General features: G+C 36.4%; 2 protein-coding genes across 2 annotated transcripts; both read left to right on the forward strand.

Annotated features, from left to right (window-relative positions):
- The first annotated feature begins 231 nt into the window (after nucleotides 1–231).
- Nucleotides 232–4,879, forward strand: LOC142622350 (ras-related protein RABE1c-like). Its single transcript, XM_075795797.1, has 8 exons — nucleotides 232–589; nucleotides 1,898–1,970; nucleotides 2,373–2,473; nucleotides 3,222–3,287; nucleotides 3,650–3,747; nucleotides 4,068–4,130; nucleotides 4,218–4,310; nucleotides 4,481–4,879. The coding sequence occupies exons 1-8, from the start codon at nucleotides 517–519 to the stop codon at nucleotides 4,562–4,564; spliced, it is 651 nt and encodes a 216-aa protein (XP_075651912.1). The 5' UTR covers nucleotides 232–516; the 3' UTR covers nucleotides 4,565–4,879.
- A 7,022-nt stretch (nucleotides 4,880–11,901) lies between these two features.
- Nucleotides 11,902–13,058, forward strand: LOC142621924 (arabinogalactan O-methyltransferase 1-like). Its single transcript, XM_075795300.1, has one exon. It carries the CDS (start codon nucleotides 11,937–11,939, stop codon nucleotides 12,828–12,830), a length of 894 nt encoding a protein of 297 aa, XP_075651415.1. The 5' UTR covers nucleotides 11,902–11,936; the 3' UTR covers nucleotides 12,831–13,058.
- The last annotated feature ends 1,668 nt before the right edge of the window (nucleotides 13,059–14,726 follow it).

Genomic DNA, 14,726 nt, shown 5'->3' on the forward strand with positions numbered 1-14,726 from the left:
CATATCATTTCTCTCTTTACCACTTAAAAAGATTATCCTTCTACGTTTTAAAATGTGTGCATTAAACGCTTCTCAAAAAAAAAAAAAAATGTGCATTAAACTCTGCATGCAATTGTTACTAAATATTGTGCGTCAAAAAAGAAAAAGAATAAAAAGAGCGTGAAGTGATAAAATATTTATAGCAGATTTCTCAAAATATAAATATAAATATATATATATATATATATATTTATATTTATCGCAGTTTATACGCGGAGAGAGACACAGTCACCCAAATTCACCAAACCAAACCCAAAACTCAAACTCAAACTCAAAAAACTATATAACTATTGGATCGTTTCTGAATATGTTGCAGACCACTTGCTAACATTTCCAAAACTTCGATCTCTCACATTCACACTCCATTTATATCTTTCTCTTTCATTTTTTGGGTTTGTTTGCACTTTGCAGAGACTGAGAGAGAGAGAGAGAGAGAGATAGAGAGGAATCGAGTTTGTGGGTTTTGGAGATAAAACGATGGCTGCACCACCAGCAAAGGCTCGTGCCGATTACGATTACCTCATCAAGCTTCTCCTTATTGGCGACAGTGGTTAGTCTTCTTTTTCTTTTGTGAGATATAAACTTTGAGATTTTTTTTTTCTTTAAATCTTTTTGTTCTTATAGATTTTAAATTTTGGTATGGGTGCATTACTGCATTTGATTTGGTCTGTCAACAAATGTGTATGTGATCTCATTTTCTATTTGATTGGTTTTAGGCTGTTGGTTTCAATGAGATGGCTGTGATTTTTTTGGGATTTTTTTTTATCGTTCAGAAATGGGTTTGCTTGATTTTTGGTTTTCTCCAGCTTTGTGCTATAATTTCCTACATGCTTTATGTGTAGATGGCAAAATAAATAAATAAATGGAGCTGAAATCATAATGGAGGCAAGGCTTGCTAATTCTGTTTCTGTGGGGCTAAATTTTGATGGGTTTGCTCTAGACATTTTTTTTTTTTGGTTGAGAGAGAGAGAGAGAGAGAGATTACTATGAACATCTCTATTGTGTTGCGCAGCCAAATGTGATGTATGATGAGTTATGTTTGTTTGATCAGCTCCATGTTTGTTTGCATATCTATACTTTTCATTTCCAGTATATATTAGTGATGTTAAAAGCTTGAGGATTATTTGTTTGTATTGTCTTCTTCTTTTTAAACTCCAAAATCATGCAAAAGCCTTCTCTTGTTAAATTACCAAATCTTGTTTTGCGGGTTCTTGGTTTTTCCTTTTTTTACTTGGTTGCAGGTTGAGTGTCATGGATCCCTAATCTTGATCTTTTGATTATGGATTCACCCAATGTAACACAATCTCTAAATATATCATTCATTTTTATCACACGTATTTGACTTTAGGTCATGTTACTTGACATTGCTACCATTCTAGACAATGCATCCTTGACTTAGCGTCATATCTGCACACAAGATTTTAGCTAGTGTTTAAATTTAAGGATGATCTCTGTTCTACATGCCTCCTTTTTAAGCTGGTCATGGGCACTTGAATATTATATTAAAACAAAGCACTTCAAGTTGCCAATGGCCTAGTAGCATCTGCTGAGGTTCTCCTGGAGGTTGCCAGGGTTCAAACTCCTAGAGGGATAGGTTGTATGTAATTGAAGGGCTTTGAGGGCATCTGGCCTATGGCCTTAGGTAGGCAACCTATATACCTAGTAGACCCCCTCCCAAAAAAAAAAATATATATATATATATATACAGCCAAAAAAGAGGACTTCAAATTCCTGAAAATGGCCAAACGTAATATGATAGTTTTTTTTTGGTTTTTGTTTTTTGTGTGTGTTTTTTTGTTTTTTTGTTTTTTTTTTTGTTTTGTGTTGGTTATTTGACATTCTTATCAAATCTCTGCAGGTGTGGGCAAGAGTTGTTTGCTTTTGCGCTTTTCTGATGGTTCCTTCACAACTAGTTTTATTACCACCATTGGGTTTGTATCCCTTGGAACTTCAGTTTTTATCCAATTATTGATTTTGCAAATTTGCACCTAGCAAAAACTGATACCAAGATGAGGATCATGGGTAACTAATTGTGGCACCTCTTATGTGAATAGGGAAAAAATTAAGGACACTTGAATGATTATTGGCCTTTATATTCATTCTATTTATATTACAACATAAAAGACTTCAATAAATTGATGAAATGATCTCAAAATTTCAGAGGCTATATAATCAATTGGTCATGCTCATAATGATTCTAGACACCTCTTTTATTGAGGGTGGTGACTTACATGCACCTTGCTGTGATGGCTTGAGGTTGAGGACTTGCATATACATGCATTTATATCTGTCTTGGTATTTCTTGTGATTTCAATATTAAATTTTCACAACAGCATAGATTTTAAGATAAGAACCATTGAGCTTGATGGCAAACGAATTAAATTGCAAATCTGGGATACAGCTGGTCAGGAGCGGTTTCGAACTATCACAACAGGTTTGTGTTTTGGATTTTTGTTTGTTGCGTCTTTGATTTCAACGTGGGTAGATTGTTGCTAGTTTGTCTCCTCATTATTTGCAGATGAGTGTTTCCTTGGACAATTGAAGCATTGTCCATATTCCAGCCTTGACATTGTAAACCCACCCAGCTGTTGAGCTTTTCAATTAGAGAATTAAGAAAGGTTGCATTTGGATTTTTGGTTTTAAAATCAAGGGATTTTTAACAAAAATAACTAATATAAAATGCTTGATTTAGATTTAACAACACATGATGATGTGAATTTTAGAGATTTTGCCCAAACAAAAACAGTTGTGACATGATGGATTTGAAATGATATCTTAAACCTAATTATTTCAAACCCACATATTAATAAAGCTCCAAGCACTCCACAAATTTCATCGATAGGAATTGGCATTTCATACTCTATTCAAGGCATTTAAACTAAAAATTCAAATTCAAATCCTTCTCTATAAATGCCTCTGTCCAAATGAACCAAAAAGCATATCTTCTTAAACCCTGAAATGCAAATGTAGTAGCTCAAAGTAGTTGTGATACCATCTGGTTGATATCAGACCTTTGATGAAGTCCCACCATGTATTTGGTTCCTAAACATTTGTGCTTGCTGGCATATAAAATGGGAGGTCTGATATATACTTGTAAGGATGGTTCATTTTTATTTGAATTGCATCTTGCATTATCTTTAGATTGTAGAGGAGTTTGCTTATGTTATTTATATCTTTTGCAGCTTACTACCGAGGAGCCATGGGTATTTTGCTGGTGTATGATGTTACTGACGAGTCATCTTTTAACAGTAACTTCGCTTCCTTTCTCTTCCTGTTTTAGTCTCAGCATCTGGAATTTGCATAGCAATTGCTTAGTTTTATAAGTTTATAGTATTTGTAGTTTGACGGATTTATCAGCCAGTCTTGTTGGATATTTACTATAATATGCATGTATAGTTTCATCTTTTGTACTAATGTACTTATCATAAAAAAGAAAAAAGAAGTATAGTTTCACCTTTTGTTGTGGTCAGAGTAAAATTTCTTTTGTATATTTTCATTTAGAGTTGGTGATTGTTGTGCCAGTTGTGATGCCTTTTTCTTTTTTGAGATATTGCAATTAATTCTATCTCTTTCAATTCTTTATGGAGCTGAGCCATCTCTTTCTGTTCAGACATTAAGAACTGGATTCGCAACATTGAACAACATGCATCTGACAATGTTAACAAGATACTGGTGGGAAATAAGGCTGATATGGATGAAAGCAAAAGGGTAGGTGTTTTGTGATTAATCAACTGGCAGCAAATTCTGCCTTTTCACATGGTGGGCTGTATGCCAAGTTCATTGATGGGCTTTTCTATTGCATGCCTTGCATAACTGGTGCAGTATATACCATCCTGCATGCAATCACCTTAAAAGTATGAGAGAAGGATGACTTGTGGATCAATATGTGAGTCTGTAGCCTTAAAAGCTTGGGTGCTGGCTGGGCTTGTATATGATCATCTCCTCATTCTCTCTATCTCTGTCTGTATTTGTGTGCATGACCATGTGTTCTATGTTGTTAACTATAACGTTTCCCTTTCTTTCTCTAGGCCGTGCCTACCTCTAAGGGTCAGGCTCTTGCTGATGAGTATGGCATCAAGTTCTTTGAAACTGTAAGTCACAATATACTATCAATATGTAATCTACTTTTGAAATACCAGTTGTTCTGTTCAGCTCATACCAAAAGAAATATTCTGCAGAGTGCAAAGACAAATTTGAATGTGGAGGAGGTTTTCTTTTCAATAGCAAGGGATATTAAGCGAAGGCTTGCAGAAACTGATTCCAAAGTTGAGGTATGTTTTGCGTGTGTGTGGTTCCAAATCCCTTTTTGACTCTCTGTGATCTATTCTTTTTCTCTTCTTAAAAAGCAGTAGATTTATGCCATCAAACATGGGAATTCCATTTTCTTTTCTTAAAAAATATTAGATTGTAATAGACTTTTTATCTTGTCTGGTGCTTTCAGCCTCAATCTCTCAAGATTAACAAGCCAGACCAGACACAGAATGGTGGTCAAGCTACACAAAAGTCAAGTTGCTGTGGTTCATAATGAAGATTATTGGGAAATTTCTGATAGTGGCACTCATTTAGGTGTATTAGCGATTCTGATGACATTATGTAGGGTTCGTGTATCTGTCCTGTTATATTTCTAATGTACCAACCTTAGTGCGTGTATTTTTTTCACTGAAGTGGAGTCCAAAATATGCCATGCTAAAAAGAAAAATGTTGTTTTGCCACGAGTGGTGTTCTTTATCTGAAGAGGAGGATGTAATGGCAATATTTTTATTCGTACTCCCTCATAGAATATTACTTTTTTTTTTTTAGTAAAATTCATCAAGAGATTTATAAACAAGTCCAAGTAAAACTGAACTTGTAATCCATGCTTCCAGAACTACTCTGAACTTCTTTTACTTGTTGCAAAAGTGACAAATACAACTCTTCAAAGTCGGATGGTCCTGAATATGCAAAATTTGGTTGGCCTTCTCTGCCAGGTTGAAAACTATCTTCTTTCCTTTTATGATTCTTCTTTTTTTTTGGTGAAAAAGGAAGGATACTTAGACAGTTCCTTTTATGATTCTTCGAAAAGCCAAATTGGACATAGCAATCTCTGTTTCTGACAACCAGTCTTTGTTGTGATACTGGATGTATGGTTGAATATACCAGTTACTTCAAGTTTTTCCCTAATAAAAAATTGAACAACATATTTACAACACTATTGTTTTAAGTTATGGTGGATCGCAATATGATTTACTTTATTTTATTTTGACGTGTGGTCGTTTAAAACGTGAGATTTTTTTTGTCCATAAAACAATTTATAAAAAGTTTGAACAGGTTCGACCTTCTCATTCAACATTGGAATTTGGTATACGCCATCTCACACATGCTACTTACTATCAAAAAAGAAATGCCATTTGCCAAGAACTTTGTACCTCAAAGCCTCAAATGATTAGCATCTCTTAATATTTCTAACAAAAACATTCAGGGTTCGAAAATATAATAGGAAAGAAATTCAAATTTTAATATAAGAAAGGATAAGTAGATTAATTAACAAACCCATATAACATTAACATTTAAGAATTTTGGGCGTGCTTGGGGGGGGGGGGGGTTCTAACTCGGCTATAGTATCAAACCCATGATAAACTCTTCTACAGATATAAGAAATTGCATAATATTTTTACAACAAGCTAAAGTGTGAACCCACTATAGGTGAAAGTAAAATAAAATAAGATACCCAAACCCACCACAACTCAAAACAAGGGTATTATAAAAGTATTGTGAGACTTTATTATACCCTTAAACTTTCACTATTTTTGAATGGAAAATAGTTGAGTGAAGTAATTTTTCTACAAATCAATTAAGTTGTAGGAAAATTCAATCTCATAGGAAAATTCAATCTCATAGGAAAATTCTATCCTAGAATATTAGAGGAATCTTCTGCAACTCATTGGTGGGCGTCTATGTTATTATTATCTATTATTAATATTTTGCTTGATACGATAGTTTTTTGATTTTGTTAGTCTTACTTGTCACTAAGAGGCTATGACAATCTTTGCAATTGTTCAATTGCTTTGTTAACTAACTGGTCGTGCATTAGAAGGAAGGATCATCTTAAGTTTTTTAAAAATTGTAAGTGTAGGCATAAAATATAGAAACCAAATTGACTTAAACTATATTTGGCACTAGCTTATAAGCTCAACTTTTAACTTTTAGCTTTTATGTATAAGTTTTTAAAATCTTTTTTTTTTTTCCTGCATTTTCTCCTTTTTCAAAAACTTTTAAGATACAACTATATTTTAGTACACTTTAAACAAAAAGCTAGATAAATTGTCTCCAAATGAATACTAACGTTACTTTCTAACTTATTTTTCTGTCCTTCCAATTGTTTTGTTGACTAAACCAGCAATTAGTGTAGAAAGATTAAGTGGCCGTGTATTTGGGGGAGGTCTGAATGGGCCATGCTGCATTAGTGGGAATTAGGAAGGACTGACTTGTTCGACCATCATGGGGAAGGGCCAATTGGGCAGCTCCTAGACCTAAATGTTCATATCAAAGAGTTCAAACCAAATACAAAGGACTTAATCTTAAAATTAAAAAAATTTGTGACTTTTTATTTATTGAGATAGCATTTATTTCAAAGTAAAACGTTTTTAAAAAAAAAATTATATATCTTCAGGAAAACAATTTGTTTTCAAGTGGTTTAATTGAGTTCTTAAAAATAATCTAAAAAATATTTACAACAATCTTGTTTTGAGTTATGATGAATCGCAATATGATTTACTTTATTTTATTTTGACATATGGTGGTTTAAAACCTGAAACTTTTTTGTGCCCATATAAAAAAGGGAAAAGTTACAACACTTTACTTCTTAATATAAGGTCTACATCAAGCCTCCATTTGTTTTCTTACGGTTAATGTGGGGTCTTGGGCTTCGGTCGAGAGCGTGGGGCTTTGGCCGAGATCGTGAGTAGTCCGAGTTCGAAGAAGAATATCTCCTCGGATAAGCTAAACGCAGATCGGGTATAGATCCTAATGATCAAAGTAACCTTCCAAGAAGTTCTAATGACAAAAACGAGCATCATGAACGTACAATAGGGATAAGGACTCAAAAATATTTAAGGGAAAGCTACTACACTGCATTGAATGCCCTGCAGCTAACTTTCTGACCGCATTTATGTGGAAAAGACTCTTGAACAGTGCTACCTCGGCAATCACAACTCACAGAAGGGCAAAAAGGGCGTCTGATGGGATAAGCACTCAAGTGGTGACTCAAAAGATCTATAAGTGTAGGATTAAGATCATCCAAAAGGAACTATATAATGGAAGAGGCCCTTCATGAAAAGGGGATGCAAAAAGGAGAAGAGAAAGCATTGTAGCAATCTCAACAACTCTTGTAACTATTGTCATCTAATATATACTAGAACAGAGTTTCTCGGACTGTGTCGAGGACAAACTTTCTCGCATAAACCGGGTTCAATTCTTGTTGTCTCATCATCCAAAGCAATATTAACTGTTATCCATGCACTAAAGCCTAGCTCTTTGACCCACTCTCTACAAATTGATTGTACTGGGTTCACTGGGCCAAGATCCCTTACATTTTGGACTTGGTCTGAAAATTGTGTCCCTATAATTGGCGCCATCTGTGGGAAGAGCTTGTGTGGTAGTGAGTGCAACGGGTAAATATGGTAGGATCAGGCCCCCACCAGCAAGATTCCCTGGGGAAAGCCATTATGGTGGCCAGTTTACTATGTGAGCAAATCACTACATGCGGCACACACAGTTGTTATCCTAACTTAGCTTTCGCTTAGGTCTATACTACTAAGTGCGGCTTATACGGGGAGGATTGTTGAATGGGGCATAGTTCTAGGGGCTTCTGACATCAAGTACATGCCTCGTACCTCTGTCAAGGGCCAGGTCCTCGCGAATCTACTGGCCGAGTTCGCTGAACCTTCATTAGAGGAAGTGGCAGCAACATATGAGTAATTCAAAGGGGCTTTGCAGCGGGGCTAGTTTTGGAAGGTATATATTGATATCTTCTAATCTTTAGAAGTTATTAAACAGAACCTTAGTTATGCCGGGTCCTCAGACCTCCTACTTTGGAGAAATTAACACACATTGGCATCTTTAGAAGTGGTTAAACAGAACCTTAGCTATGTCGAGTCCTCAGACCTCTTGCTTTGGGAAAATTAACACACACTGACATTTTTAGAAGTGGTTAAACAGAACCTTAGCTATGCCGGGTCCTCGGACCTCTTGCTTTAGGGAAATTAACACACACTGACATTTTTAGAAGTAGTTAAATAGAACCTTAGCTATGTCGGGTCCTCGGACCTCTTGCTTTGGGGAAATTAACACACACTGGCATCTTTAGAAGTGGTTAAACAGAACCTTAGCTATGCCGAGTCCTCAGACCTCCTGCTTTGGGGAAATTAACACACACTGGCATCTTTAGAAGTGGTTAAACAGAACCTTAGCTATGCCGGGCCCTCAGACCTCTTACTTTAGGGAAATTAACACACATTGGTATTTTTAGAAGTGGTTAAACAGAACATTAGCTATGTCGAGTCCTCGGACCTCCTGCTTTGGGGAAATTAACACACACTAGCATTTTTAGAAGTGGTTAAACAGAACCTTAGCTATGCCGGGTCCTCAGACCTCTTACTTTAGGGAAATTAACACACATTGGTATTTTTAGAAGTGGTTAAACAGAACATTAGCTATGTCGAGTCCTCGGACCTCCTGCTTTGGGGAAATTAACACACACTAGCATTTTTAGAAGTGGTTAAACAGAACCTTAGTTATGCCGGGTCCTCGGACCTCCTGCTTTGGAGAAATTAACACACACTGGCATCTTTAAAAGTGGTTAAACAGAACCTTAACTATGTCGGGTCCTCGAACCTCCTACTTTGGAAAAATTAACACACACTAGCAATTTTCAAAGTGTTTAAATTATAACTCAATCATGCCTCGGTCCTCGGACCAGATGATGTGGGAAATTTAACACTCCATGACATCTCGCTTCAAGTGTTTAAACTATAACTCAATCATGCCTCGGTCCTCGGACCAGATGATGTGAGAAAGTTAGCACTCCATGACATCTCTCTTCAAAGTGTTTAAACTATAACTCGATCATGCCTCGGTCCTCAGACCAAATGATGTGGGAAAGTTAACACTCCATGACATCTCTCTTCAAAGTGTTTAAACTATAACTCGATCATGCCTCGGTCCTCGGACCAGATAATGTGAGAAAATTAACACTCCATGACAACTTTCAAAGTGTTTAAACGGAACCTTAGTTATGCATGGCTCCTCAGACCACATACTTTAGGGAATTAACATTCCATGATATCTATTTGTTTCTTACTAAATGTCAAGACAAGCCCAATATTATAACTAAATCCTCAGATTGGTAGCTTTGAAAGGAACAATTTACAGTACAAATATGGGGCGCGTGAAACGACACTCCCCCGGGTGTAAATCAAAGGATCAAAGCAGAATTAACTCTTAAGAATTCAAAACCCAACTTTTATTCTCGGATGAGAGGAAAAAACCAGAGTTTTGAGGGGCTATTGTGGGGTCTTGGGCTTCGGCCGAGAGCGTGGGGCTTTGGCCGAGATCGTGAGTAGTCCGAGTCCGAGGAGGAATATCTCCTTGGATAAGCTAAACGCGGATCGGGTATAGATCCTAATGATCAAAGTGATCTTCCAGGATGTTCTAATGACAAGAACGAGCATCATGAACGTACAATAGGGATAATGACTCAAAAATATTTAAGGAAAAGCTGCTACACCACATTGAATGCCCTGCAGCTAACTTTCTGACCGCATTTATGTGGAAAAGACCCCTGAACAATGCTACCTCGGCAATCACAACTCACAGAAGGGCAGAAAAGGTGTCTGATGGGATAAGCACTCAAGTGGTGGCTCAAAAAATCTATAAGTGTAGGATTAAGATCATCCAAAATGAACTATATAATGGAAGAAACCCTTCATGAAAAGGGGATGAAAAAAGGAGAAGAGAAAGCACTATAGCAATCTCAACAATTCCTGTAACCATTGTCATCCAATATATACTAGAACAGAGCTTCTCGGACTGTGCCGATGACAAACTTTCTCGCACAAATCGGGTTCAATTCTTGTTGGCTCATCATCCAAAACCATATTAACTGTTATCCATGCACTAAAACCTAGCTCTTTGACTCACTCTCTACAAATTGATTGTACTGGGTTCACTGGGCCAAGCTCTTTTACATTTTGGACTTGGTTTGAAAATCGTGTCCCTACAATTAATATATCTCATTTTATTATAATCGATGAGTCGGAATTCATGATTTTGATTTAGTGCTTTTGTTTGAAGTTGATAATCTTAAAATCCCCGTGTCATTTATATATATTTTTTTATTTCATTTTTATTTGTTAAATAGTGTCTGTATCATCCGCTAGAGAAAATTTTCTATAAAAATGATATATATGTTTGGTGATGCATCACTCACACTAGTGAGTTTTTTGGAAATTTCGTTGGGCAGTGACCTTCATCAATCAAAAACATTTTCTTGATAGCCAATAGAGCCAGCCCTTTTTCTTGATGGTGATTACAATTAAGTTGGCTGTCTAGAACCAGATCTGGCAATGTTTATTTAATCCACCTGATGATGTCTTAATCCAACTCTCAAACTGTAGCTTTCTTTTTCTTTTTTCTTTTTTTGATAGGAAAACTGTAGCTTTCTTTATAGAGTAGTGGAGTGGTGACCGATGTATCATATATTGCAGTGGTTATGTATTAAATTTATTTGGGGAATCATGTGACAGCTGCTGCGATTGTCTGCAATCTCAATCTCACAGTATTATTTAACATATTATATATAACCACGGACCTTCATGTTCCCATAAATGTTTCCGAATCAAACAAGGTATATAACTTGGGGCAGTGCCCTTTCCTTTCATCTATTAGCCCATCCATTACTATCAAACCAACTTTATATCACACAGAATTTACCACCACATATCAAGTATGTACAAACAATTAAGCTGCTATGTCAATCTTTCACGCAAGATTTCTTGTCAAAATCTTTAATTGGCTCGATCCCTATGTTGTAACTCGTTCACCTTTCCCCAATTGTGGACGTTATCCATGCATATATACGTACCGACATAGAAAGGATAGTTTAGCCTAAATTATAAGAAAACTTAGTAGTATAAACAAAAATATCTAATTTTCTCGCTAAGAACAAACTTTATTTAATATCTTTTAAAAAGTTTCTCCCCCCTTTTACTTCCTTTTTATTATCTTTGACCGCTATTTGTATTTGTTTACCATAAGCTATCCAAAAGTTCTAAACACTTTTACATATTATATAAATTATGGGAAAAATTCACAAATGCTCTAAGGCTACTGCTTTAGAAACTTTTAAAAAAAAATATGAAAAAAATAACTAATTTTTTATATTTATCATAAAAGTGATATTAAAACTTTTTTTAATAAACACTCCAACGACAACCGTTAACGCGATCTTATAATTATTACAATGCAATGATAGTAAAATCTATACAATTAAGACAAAATGTTAGAAAAATATAAAAGATTTGGAGAAATAACTTTTAAATGGTACGTGTTAAATATATATATATATTTGCTAAACAAAGTTAAAGGAAAATGGTGTTAAATATAGTTTGTGCTTAGTGAACCTATTGAATATTAAAAAAAAAAAAAAAATCATAGTACTAATATAACTGCATCAACCCAATGGGTTATTTTTGTTTGTTTATTTTCTTAAAAAAAAAAAGACAATGCTAATTCCACTATTTCGTATTAATTCACGCCACGTCACCATCTTAAAATACTCTCGATCTATAGTCTGATCATCCATTCTTATAAAACCAAACCCAAATGCTTCCTCTCTGTTTCGCAGCTTAATTAGCTGAGACATGAAGGTCAACAACATTAATCGCCGTCACATTACCGAGAAGCTCCGCCTTCTCGCCGCCGTAACTGCCGGCGCCATCACCGCCACAATTATCTTAGTCGGCTTAAGCAGAACCCCCATTAACAATTTCAGCAACAACAACAATGACAACTCGTTCCTCTGTTCACTGAGCCAACCCAATTCAAATTCAAACTCAGCGGCGGTCACCACGACGACGCCGACTCAGTTCCTCGCCATTCTCCACTACGCCACGTCACGCGTGGTCCCACAGCAAACCCTCGCTGAGATCAAAATCTCCTTCAACATCCTCCAAATCCTCGCTCCTTGCAACTTCCTCGTATTCGGCCTCGGACACGACTCGCTCATGTGGGCATCGCTAAACCCACGTGGCACGACCTTGTTCCTCGAGGAAGATCCCAAGTGGGTCCAGACGGTTCTCAAACGCGCCCCTGTCTTACGCGCCTCCACAGTCCGCTACCACACGCGCCTCTACGAAGCAGACAACCTGCTCTCAACCTACGAGTCCGAACCGGACTGCTCTCCCTCCAACACGCGCCTGAAAGACACGCGCTGCAGGTTGGCTCTAACCGAGTTGCCTGGCGAGGTGTACGAGAAGGAATGGGATATGATAATGATCGACGCGCCGAGAGGGTATTTCCCGGATGCGCCGGGGAGAATGGCGGCGATATACACGGCAGCGGTGATGGCACGCGCGAGAACAAGAGTGGGTGTGACGCACGTGTTCTTGCACGATGTGAATAGGAAAGTAGAGAAGGGTTATGCAAGAGAGTTTTTGTGTATGAAGTATAAGGTGAATGGAGTGGGGAGGCTTTGGCACTTTGAGATTCCTCCAGTTACTGCTACTAACGAAACTGATACTACCAGTTTTTGCTGATATGAGAAATGGGATCCACTTTTTCTTTTTTCTTTTTTTCAATTTGATATTCTGGAGAAAAAAAGAAAGTTAAAGTTCTTATTTCAGATTTTTTTTTAGGTGCCAAATCAACATTTTATATGCAACTTTTTATTGATTTTTTTTTTTTTTTTTTATGGATTTGGATGAATTGAGTCAATTGACAGTTACCAAAATTAATAAAATTATGATATTTTTTCATTTGAAGAATGAAATTTGGGTTTGAATTAAATGTAAATTATGGGAATTAAATTTTAATTCTTTGTTTTGTTCTTGTTTTATACTTTTGAAAATGGAGTAAAACATAAATCACAATGGGGTTTTGATGCGCCAAGATAAAAAGTGAGAGATGAGAGGAGATTGTCTATACTTTATAGTGACAGTAATAATGAAGATTCTGACATTCTGTTACTTTATGCAGCATAAATATATAGATAATTTGTCACCCACGGTAGTGTTGACTTTGTAAGAGCACTACCAATAGTGTTGCTAAAAATAGCACCACTCTACATAAAAAAGAGGGTTACAATGGCAGAGTTAAAGGTAAAAATTTTATCTTTATTGTTACAGTGCACAACTATATATAGTTACCGTTGGCCCGACTATATATAGCTGAGAGTTAAAAAAAATTGATTTTTATTCTCCATCCAGTTTAAAATAATTTTTTTTTTTTTTAATTCTCCAAACCGTGCTCTTTGAAGACAAACCTTCTCTCTCAAACTCACTCTGAACTCACTTTCTCAAACTCTCACCCCTCTATCTCACCTTCTCTCAAACTCTCACCTTTCTATCTCACTGTCGCCAGCCCGACTCGATCCTCAATGTCACCGGCCCACCAAAGCTCAACGTTACCGACCCACCAACTGACCCATTTCGTCGAACTCCCAAGTCGACCCAAGCCCCAAGCCACTGATCCACACCTCAGACCCATGCCTCCGACCCATCTCATAAAGTCATTGGCACCAATAGCTAGTATAACTTATAAAGTCGTTGGCAGTGGTTGGGCTAGTGGTTTGTTAATTGAGTTGTGGTGGTGGGTTGCCGATTGGTTTACAATTTTGGGTTGTTGGGTTTTTTCTTGATGGGTTTGGTAACAATGGTGGGGGTTTGGGTTGTGATCATGATGGTTGGGCTATGAGTTTGATGGGTCTCAGTGAGTCAATCTTGCGATGATGGGTTGTGATCATGGTGGCTAGGCAGTGGGTATCTGGTAGTGATCATGGTCGCTAGGTAATAGGTATTTGGAGGTGGCTATGGCTAGATTGTGATGTGGGGGTTTAGGTGGCAGTGGGTCTGCTAAGTTGAGAAGAAAGAGCAAAATTTTGATCACTTTGTTGGTTGATCTTGGTTGAGAGAAAGAGAAAGAGAAAGGGACTGAGAGGAAGAGAGACAAATAGAGAATAAAAAATAATAAAGAAGGGATATTTAATTGAAGTGATAAATTTTCTCAAAAAAAAATGAAGTGGTAAAAAAATATGTTTTCTATTTTATATATTTTCTTATAAAGTTCCTCCCTTTCATAATTCACATTGTTCCAAGATTGCTTCCGGACAATTGAGACGATTGTTTTAGTCAAGGATAAATTTGTATATATATAATTTGGTTTAAAAAAAATAATGTTGTTATACTAGACGATAATAGGCTATCATGAGTCATGACGATTGAGAATTTTTTTTAGTCAAAAGATAAATTTGTATATATATAATTTGGGGTTAAAAAAATATATTATTGTTACGCTAGATGTTATTTGCTATCATAATGATTGAGAAATTGTTTTAGTAAAAAAAAATGTATAAGTATAATTTAGGGTTAAAAAAAATCACTTGTTAACACTAGACGATTATTTGCTATCATGTGGCGGCAGTGGTGGCGGTGGCA

The sequence above is a fragment of the Castanea sativa genome, chromosome 1 (genome assembly GCF_040712315.1).
Source record: "Castanea sativa cultivar Marrone di Chiusa Pesio chromosome 1, ASM4071231v1".
NCBI classification, from domain to species: domain Eukaryota; kingdom Viridiplantae; phylum Streptophyta; class Magnoliopsida; order Fagales; family Fagaceae; genus Castanea; species Castanea sativa.